At 56.2% G+C, this 9,349-nt stretch overlaps 1 protein-coding gene across 1 annotated transcript; it reads left to right on the top strand.

Moving 5' to 3' along the window:
• The first annotated feature begins 444 nt into the window (after positions 1–444).
• On the top strand, positions 445–6,779 carry UBE2Q1 (ubiquitin conjugating enzyme E2 Q1). Its single transcript, XM_018088659.2, has 12 exons — positions 445–789; positions 1,067–1,171; positions 1,475–1,525; positions 3,145–3,285; positions 3,830–3,914; positions 4,348–4,408; positions 4,936–5,026; positions 5,118–5,176; positions 5,424–5,472; positions 5,644–5,739; positions 5,876–5,942; positions 6,357–6,779. Exons 1-12 carry the CDS (start codon positions 445–447, stop codon positions 6,386–6,388), a joined length of 1,182 nt encoding a protein of 393 aa, XP_017944148.1. The 3' UTR covers positions 6,389–6,779.
• Positions 6,780–9,349: the final 2,570 nt, after the last annotated feature.

The raw sequence follows: 9,349 nt of genomic DNA, 5'->3' as shown, positions 1-9,349 counted from the left end.
TACCATGGGGGCTGCCCTGGCCTGGGCGGCTCCCCCTCCGCCACGGGGGCTGTGCCCTCGTTCTCTCTGCCTCCCTCGGTTTTGTTTTGGGGGTCTCCCAGGGGGGCCCTGACCCGCCTGGAGAAGGGGCACCCGCGGCTCCTCCCGCCCGCTCTGTCTCCTCCTCCCTGAGCTTTTAGGGATTCTGGGTTGCGGATCCCCACCTGTGTGACAGGTTACAGCTGTTTGGGGGCTCCGTGTGAGGAGCAGCAGAGCCTGGGAAGCACCCGGCGCAGAGTCTGTGTCCGAGATTTTCCAGAGGGGCGGATCGGGAGCGCTGCCAGAGGCTCTGCTCCGTGTTAAAGGTGCTGCCGGGCTCTTCTCCCGCAGCCGCTGGGGTAGAGCTGCGAGGGGAGGGACCCCTGGGCAGCCCGGGATGCTCTCGGTGTCCTGCCTCAAGCATCGATGGCCCCGCGACCACTGGGGGGGCCAAAACGCCACCACCCCGGGCTGGAGGATGGGAACAGAGCTAGCCGAGCACGGTCAGAGCAGGGCTTTGCTCTGCCCTCAGCCTCCAGGATTATCCTAGAGGGGGGATATCACCTGTGGCCTGGTCTCTGGTTTGTGGGGCTGCAGCCCCCACCCAGCCCAGCTTTGTCTCTGCCATGGCCTCCCTGCCGCCAACGCTCCTTCTCCTCCTCCCAGGAGTCTTATCCAGCTGTGCCCCCGATCTGGTCTGTGGAGTCGGACGATCCCAACTTGGCAGCTATCCTGGAGAGGCTGGTGGAAGTCAGGAAAGGAAACACGCTGGTGAGGCGCCGCTGCCTTGGGAGGGGGGAGGGAGGGCTGGCTGCTCATGGGGGGGAAATCCCTGCTTGTGTGTCCTCTGCCACCCAAGATGGGGGTGTGACTGCTCTCCAGAAATTTGGGATGAGCAGCTCTGGCTTTGTTTGGTGCTCGGGTGGGGTTTTGCTGCTGCAAGCAAGAAGGAGCAGTCCCGGGGCCTTCCCTCATTCACTGCAGCGCTGGGGCTCAGTTTGGTGTGGGGGGCCCTGCACCTCCCTGACCTTCTCTGCTCTCCCAACAGCTGCTGCAGCACCTGAAGAGAATAATCTCTGACCTCTGCAAACTCTACAACCTCCCCCAACACCCAGATGTTGAAATGCTGGACCAGCCTCTGCCGGCAGAACAAGTGAGTTGGCTCGGGAGGAGGCTCCCAAAGCTCAGCAAACCAGGTCCCTGGAGTATGCATTGGATGCTTTTGGGGGTTACCAGAGGAGGAACATGAGTGAGGGGTTGGGTTTCTGTCCTGGGTGATGCCAGCCAGCTCCACTGAGCCTTAGGACTGTTTCCTGTAAAGGCTCTTGGTTCCGCTTTGCTTTTAATTTGGTTCTGCCTGTACACCCCTGTTTGACCTCACCTTGGAAGCACCTGGGGAGGCAGGAGGGTATTGCCCCGGGATGCTGACTGCGCCATCTCTGTCCTGTCCTCACAGAGCACACAGGAAGAGGTGTCCTCTGAAGAGGAAGATGAGGAGATGCCAGAGGTAAGTGCCCCTTTGCTGTAGGAGGAGATATGCCGGAGAGCTGAGCATAGGGAGGTGCTGAGAGGTGCGAGGGCACAGGGACAGTGCCTGAGAGGAGCTCCTGGAGTGCAGGCAGCAAAGTTCGATTTAAAGGCTGGATAGTTCTCAGCGTTTTGATGCTGAACCGTGTCTGGGAGCCACCTGTTCACAGACCCCAAGGGAGTGCAGAGGCCAAGCGGCACAGCCGTATCCTCCAGAGGCATGTGGGTAAACTGTGAGCAGAGCTGCTTGGACAATGTTTGCTGTTCTGCAGAGTCTGAAATTCCCTCAGGAGAGATAGAATTTCCAGGTTGCTGTTGCTGGCAGGGGAGTCACCGTGCAAATGGGACTCCCACAGGGGGCATTAGATCGGGTGGCTGAGTGAGCCAGTGAGCTGATTGCTGGGAGCAGCAGAGGCAGCCACCCTTCACTGCAGGCTGGGGGCATCGTGCTGCAGAACCCACAGGCTCTGGTTGTTTGGTTTGCAGTTTAGAGAGCTCTAGAAGTGGGTGGAATAATCTTGAATCTCCATGGTGACGTTTAGCGATGCCTCACACGCTCCTCTGGGGTGTGAGCAGCACGGGCACTGAGTCAGCAGTGCTGTGGAACCTGGGGGCAGGTCACTGAGCAGCAGCACCCCAGCAGTTTGGGAGGGGTTTAGCAAAGTTAATTGATTGCTAAATCCAGGCTAGGCTTTGCCAGGGGAAAAGAAGGGTTAAACTGGCATCAGCATAAGCTCAGGGGTCTGCAGATCTGCCGCTTCGTGGCAAATCAGTGCTGTGTGAGGCCTCATGCTCCTGTGGGCTGGAAAATAAATCCTCAGCTGAGCATTCCCCCTCGTACCTTCTGCTAATGCCAGGTGTCGTTGTGGAGGGGGAACACTCTCATGTAGAGCAAAGGTTTTGTGCTTAGTGGTGGGATTTGTTGGGCTGTGTGGAGCAGCAGAGCTGCTCCCTTGTACAGAGATTCATTATGCAGGTTAATCCACTCGAAGGATTTTCTAGGAGGATCTGTTCTCCTGTGTGACAGTCTAAAAATGTCAAAGCCCTTCCAAAAATGCTGCTCAACTGGAATAGCTATGAGCAGCCTGGAGAGGCCGGAATAAACACTTGTTCTGAGGATTTAGTGCCAGTGCTGAAGCTGTGCATTATTCCCACAGCCATTTCCAGGCAGCTGAACGCTGTGTGCATGGGTAGAGATCTCTGCAGTGGGCCCAAATGGCTGCAACTGGTTTTTACTGGTTATTCACGTTGGGTTCTGACATTGATGAGTGTTGGTGTGGGAAGGTGTGAGGGGCAGAGGCTCTGCCAGGGTCAGGTACCACATCGGGGGTGTGCTGAGCTGATCTACAAAGAGCCCCCAGACACACTGAAATGTCCCCTCTTGTTGAGGGGAGAACAGCTCTTATTGAGCTTGCATGAGCCTAGTGCAGTGTCCCGGCCTTGTGTGTGTTCCATTCTGTTTGTGCCTCAGGTCAGGACTGGGGGCTTCCCGGGGTGAAAGAGTTGCACTAGGAATCCTTGCTGGGTCAGGGCAGCTCCGTACTCAGAGCAGGGAGGAGCCAAGGCACATCTCTTTGAGGTCTCCTCTTCCCTTCCCAGGACACTGAGGACTTGGACCACTATGAGATGAAAGAGGAGGAGCCGGCAGATGGGAGGAAGACGGAGGATGAAGGCATTGGGAAGGAAAACCTGGCCATTTTAGAGAAAATAAAAAAGAACCAGAGGCAAGATTACTTAAATGTACGTGTCGCCTGGCAGGCAGGCGGGTTGGGGGAGCAGAGGGACCCAGGGGCAAGAGCGACTGAGGCACCTGCCAGCCCTCCAGCCCTAAATCAGGGGCCATCCCCAGCCAAAGGTACAACAGTGACTCTCAAGAACTGGTGGGGCTGAAGCAGAGAAGTCTGTGATCTGTCTCTGCAGCTCCCAGAGGGTGCCCCCAAGTCGTTGGTGCTACGTGGGGTGGCCCTCCTGTGGTGAGATTTGGGCATCCCCTCTGCCTCCAGGAGCTGCACCTCACCTGGGGCTCTAGAGGCAGCTGTTGGATTTTGCTTTTGTACCTCTGGGCTGAGATTTTTAGACAGTAGAGAGCACACGGAGGCATTTCTGCTGCAGCTGTGCTGCCCGGGGTGGCATATTTGGAGCAAGGGATGGACTGAGAAGTGAGGGGCAGACTGGCCTGCTACAGAGGCTGGACAGGGTTGTAGCTTAGGTGTTGACCTCGTAGAGCAATGACCATGGTGGGTGCAGCATAACAGTGCAACTTCCCCCCTCCCCTCCCTCACAGGGTGCAGTGTCTGGGTCTGTGCAGGCCACCGACCGGCTAATGAAGGAGCTCAGGGATATTTACCGATCACCAAGTTTCAAGGGCGGTGAGTGCTGCGGGGACCTCCAGGGAGGAGAGTTCCTCCTCGTTCTGGGGGCACCTAATGGACCTGGGAGGTGTTCTGCTCAGCTGGGGGGAGGATCTCTGACCTTTGGTGGCTGTGGCTTTGTTAAGAGTGAGCAAAACCTCTCTGTTGCCCTCTCTGTTCTCTGCCATTGCTGGGTGGAAGTGAGGAGCATGCTGTGGGTTGGAGGATTATCTGGCTTTGAGTGGGATGGTGCTCCAGTCCCTTTTCCGAGCCCAGGGACTCAGGGAAAGAAACTGCTGCCCTCAGGACTGTCCTGGATAAGTGCTGCTTTTTGTGGAGGCACTGCCCAAGTGAGGTAGTGCTGCAGGGTCCAGGGGATTTGAAATCTGGGTGATCCCTCGACCCCCTCTCGGTTTTCCCCTGCAGTGACCCACCTCTGTTCTTCTTGCAGGATACTATGCAGTTGAACTAGTGAATGACAGCCTGTACGATTGGAACGTCAAACTCCTGAAGTAGGTGGCCCAGCTTGGGACTGTGCAGTTATGGTGGGTCTTGGTGGTGGGACCAGAAGGTCCCTGTGAGCAGAGGGGACGTGAGCAGGACAGGGCAGCACCTGGCAGTTCTTGGGTTAGCCTCTCTCAGGCAGCTGGCTTGCTGTCTCCATGTCAGAAGGGGGTGATACCGCCAGGGAAAGATGAGATAATGTGAGGGCTTGCAAGTCTCTGCTGTTCCTAGAGTCCGGAAAGAGGTGCATCAGGCAAACCTCGAGCTTTCACACCCTCCAGACACCAGTGCTGCCTTTTCCTTGGGCCAGACAGTCTTTATTTTTAAGCTGGCAGCATGCAAAAGGGGTGTGATGGTCTTCTCTGCAAAGCAGGAGCAGAATGCCAGCAGCCCATGCTGGCACTGCCCTCGGTGAGGGCCTGGGGCCCGCGAGGCTGCCCGGCAGTGCAGGTACGGCGGCTCTAGGGTGAGCTGACAGCACGGCTGGCTTGAGGTGTCTGGCCCTGACTGACCCTCTGGGGTGTTCCTGCCGCAGGGTTGACGAGGACAGCGCTTTGCACAGCGATCTCCAGATCCTCAAAGAGAAAGAAGGAACAGATTTCATCCTCCTCAACTTCTCCTTTAAAGTAAGGTTCCCCCTCCTCAAGAGGCACTTGCCTGGGCGAGGCTTCAAAGAACACCTTTCTCAACGGCTTTACTTCCCTTCTCTCATTCCAGGATAACTTTCCTTTTGATCCACCGTTCGTAAGGGTTGTGTCCCCGGTGCTGTCAGGGGGGTGAGTAACCATTTGCCTTTCTCTGCTCTGCAGAGCTGCTTCCTGCAGCAGTTTTCACTGGCTTTATCCAGCATCATGACCTCCCTGACATGGGTTTGCCGTAGGGAAGCAGAGACAGGGATGGTGGATTTTTTTTTAAGTGTATTTCTTCCATCTGAGATCTGATCAGAGATGTTTCACCTCTGGAGCAGTGGGTGGGTGTGGCTACATCCGTTTCTGCAGTAATTTTGTCTGATTCCTTCCCCAGGTATGTTCTGGGTGGCGGTGCCATCTGCATGGAGCTGCTCACCAAACAGGTGGGTGCTGGTCCCTGCAGGGGCTGGGGGAGCTGCTCTGCCCACCACGCTCCACATTCCTGCTGGATCCTACTATGCCCTTGCCTGGCACAGCTGGGGGAGGCTGTTTGGTTGCATTGAGAGGCACAGCCCCCAGGGTGGGTCTGGCCTCACCGCATGTTGCTCTCCCAGGGCTGGAGCAGCGCCTACTCCATCGAGTCGGTGATCATGCAGATCAGCGCGACGCTGGTGAAAGGGAAAGCACGAGTACAATTCGGAGCCAACAAGGTAAGTAAGACCTGGCTGGTACAAGAGAATGGTGGGTGATAGGGGAGAGGCAAATGGAGGCACAGCCAACTCTGGCTATGGGATGGCTCACCCAAGGTTCCTGCTGGACTGATCATCTCTCTGCCTTCTACTGCAGAACCAGTACAGCCTGACAAGAGCACAGCAGTCCTACAAGTCCCTGGTTCAGATCCATGAGAAGAATGGTAAGGGCTGAGGGAGGGGGCCTGTGTTTCCCCTTGCTCATTTGGGCTCCCCAGACGAGCTGCTCGAGTTTTATCCTGCTCCAAGTGCAGAGGTGACCTGGAGGCAGGGGCAGCTGCTGGAATGCAGGGTGTGGGTGCAGCATGCTGCTGCCCTCCCTGATGCCCAGGGCTGGGCTCCTGCGGCTGTAACTAGAGGCAGCACCTCACTGAATGCTTGGACTTGATGATCTGAGAGGTCTTTTCCAACCTAAACAATTCTGTGATTGTCCATGGTGTCAGGAAGTAACCCAGAGGGAAAGCCTTCCGTTAATCAGGGAGACGTGGCCTTTTGGAAGTGGGAAAGCAGCTTTTCCAGGCACAGATTCCCATTGCCCATGCAGCTTCCTCCCTCACGGATCTCTCTCCTCATTCCAGGCTGGTACACACCACCCAAGGAGGATGGCTAGTGCAGATACTGCAGGACCAATCTGATTATCTTCTGGATGCTCTATTTGGATCTTACTGATGCCTCTTGGCTTTCTCCCAGGATGTAATAGCTCTGCCTGTTGCGGGACAATACTGGCTGTTCAAAACTCTAAATAAAACTGTTTAAGGAGTTGGACTGACCCAGAACACTTGCTGGGCCCATGCTAGCAGGCATTCTTGTTAAAACAAACTCGAGCCTCTTGTATCGCTGGAAACTTTTGACTCTGCTCCAGTCTAGAGCGTCCTCCTTACCTATGCTATGGATTTAATTTATTTTCTTATTTCATGTACACTGCTTTTTTTTGTTACAGTGTATGATGGATGTGTATGGAAAATGTATCTTTGGAGAAAAATTACAGTTTGTTAATTTGAGAATGCTGGTCTAACTCATTCTTTGCAAGCTGCTGCTGGGTGGGTTGTGCCCTAAGAACTCTGCTGCAGCCCTGGTGCAAGGGTGGGGAGATGGATGGAGCCACGGTGGGCTCAAGCCCTGCAGGAATGGCTGGAGCAGCTGCCTTGGAAGAAGAAAAGCCTGTTTCCCCCTGGTCAAACCCATCTCTTCTTAAACTGCGAACTTGCAACTCGAAGCACAGAGGGGGAGATCTGAGGCTGTCCTCTGCCATGCAGTGGAGGACAGGGTTGTGGGTGCAGCCCAGGGCTGCCAGCTCCCACCCCAGCTTCTCTCTCTCCTCTTGCCCAGCAGTGAGATGAGCAGAGGCCCAGCTGTGCCCAGTGCAGAGCTATAGCCCTTTGTCCTCTTTCTCCCCACTAGCTGTGGGTGGGGTCTGAGCCCCTCACCCCAGTCCCTGCTGTGCTGTGGATGCAAAAACTGCTGCGGGGAGGGGAGTGTGGGCACTGCTCTGGCCACCACTGCTCCTGACCAGGACCTGCTCTGGCAGCGAGCACCTCATTCTATGGTGATTTGTTTTACTTTCCCTCCTCGAGCTCTTGTTCCTGTTCACCTTGGTGCTCCAGCCCTCCATGGATGGTGCTGCTGCTTTTGTGGCCTGTTGCCTCGAATCCCCCCAGCTCTGTCTTAAGTCTGCTGGAAGGAGATTTGGGTGTCAGAGCTCCTCTAACTTGGGCTGTGTCCTCGGCTGGAGGGCAGAGCTGACGCACTAGTGTCAAAGCTGGGACCATGGGTATTAATTCACTGTGTTTGAATAAAAGTTATTAGAAAATCAAAGGGCCTCAGAACTCCATTATCTACTTCAGCAGCTGGTCCTCTGTCCTGCTCCAAACCTTGGAAATAAAGATGCTGTAGGAGGGGGATTAGTAATGGCTCTGGCATCAGCTGGGGACTATTTTTAAGTGCTTTGCTGAAGGACCCGAGAGTTTGTGATGCTGAGCAGCTCTGCCATGTGTCCTTCTCCACCCCGGACCAGGGGCTGGGGGGAGCTCTGCTCCTCTCTTTAGCTCAGGAACCTGCTCGGTGGGGTGTTAAGCTGATTTAATGATGGTGTAAAACATTTGTGGGGGTTTCTCTTTGGCGAGGTGCGGACTACTCTGCCGAACCTAGCGTTGGGTTGGGATTGGGTATGCTGAGTTGGCTGGGAGACCTCATGGGCACATGCTCTCAAATCCTGGCGGCTTTCCGGGCTGGGATGAGCAAAACTGAAGAAGGCCCTGCAGGACCCTCTCTGTCAGTGGAATGCTGACCTGGCAGGCATTGAGGCTGGAAGAACAGCAGGAGCAGCCTGAGCTGGCGTCTGGCAGGCGCCTGCCAGTCCCGTTTGTTTGCACCTGCCTGTCCCACTCCAAGCTGGGCTTGGCGCTCGTCACCACTGTGCTGGCTCAGCGCTTGTTTTGTCTTCTCAGGGAAGCAGGTGCATGGTGGTGCCATCTGTCACCACTGCCAAAGGCAGTCCCAAAGCCTTTCCCTGCAGGAGCTGGTAGAGGATAAGGGCGCAGGGGAGACTTCCCGGAGGAGACGCGTGGATGGTATATCACCGGTTGCACTGCCGCAGCACCAAACCACTGAGAGGGTGCTGCCTGTGTGTCTGTCCTGTTGAGGCCCTGTAAATGATTGAGGGAGATTTTAAGTCTGCCAAGGAAAGAAAAGGAGCTGGCACCCAAGGGAAGCAGAGTTTTCCTTGAGCTCAAGAAGGCAAAACTGGAGCCTGCTGAGATCCCACTGGCAGTTTGGGTGCCAGCCCATCACTGCGAGGCACATCCTGCCCAGCAGCGCCAGCAAGGAAACTGCCATCACTTCCTATGCAGTGCCAGCACCAAGCACTTCCCTGCACCTGGATGTGGGCAGCACGTTGCTCGTTGGGGTCAGTTCTCCCAGTGATCCCTCACAGAGAAGCCTCCCCGGGGAGGGGGGAAGAAGGCAGGGAGGAGGCAGCTGGTCTGTGGGGATGTTCTCTGGCTCCTGCAAGGAAGAGGAGCCTGTGTCCTGATCCCAGACTCCCACCCTGGGGACTTGGGGAGCAATTTTACTGCAAAACCCCCTCCCCATTCCGTGCTGTTGCAAAGGGATGGGTAAGTGGCCCCCGGCGCTGTGCAGCCCGGCAGGAAGCCAAACCGCTGGGCTCAACCGAGTTTTTCCGGCAAGGTGTCAGCACAGATCTTGGCTGATGGGGTGTGAACCGCGGCTGCGGCAGCAGTGAGTGCATTGGCGCTGTGCTTGTGACCCGTTAAGCTGTGCACGGGAGGCTGTGCACAGGGTCCTTGTACAGGGGGCTGTGCACAGTCTTCATCCATAGGGTCCATAGGATCCACACTCAGGCTTAATTCATAGCGCCCACATTCAGGTCCCATCCGTAAAGTCCATAAATTCCACCCACAAGGTCCACTGAGTCCATGCGTAGGCTCCACCCACAGGGTCCACGTCCAGGGGCTGTGCAGGGGGCCCGCGCACGGAAGTCTGTGCTGTCCGTGGGATCTCTGTGCGGGGGTCCGCACGCAGTGTCCGTCAGTGGGTTCCATGTGCACTTCCT

The sequence above is a fragment of the Manacus vitellinus genome, unplaced genomic scaffold (genome assembly GCF_001715985.3).
Source record: "Manacus vitellinus isolate BGI_N305 unplaced genomic scaffold, ASM171598v3 scaffold_106_pilon, whole genome shotgun sequence".
NCBI lineage: Eukaryota > Metazoa > Chordata > Aves > Passeriformes > Pipridae > Manacus > Manacus vitellinus.
Note: the sequence above shows the minus strand (reverse complement) of the source record. Positions and strands in the feature narration are given on the sequence as shown.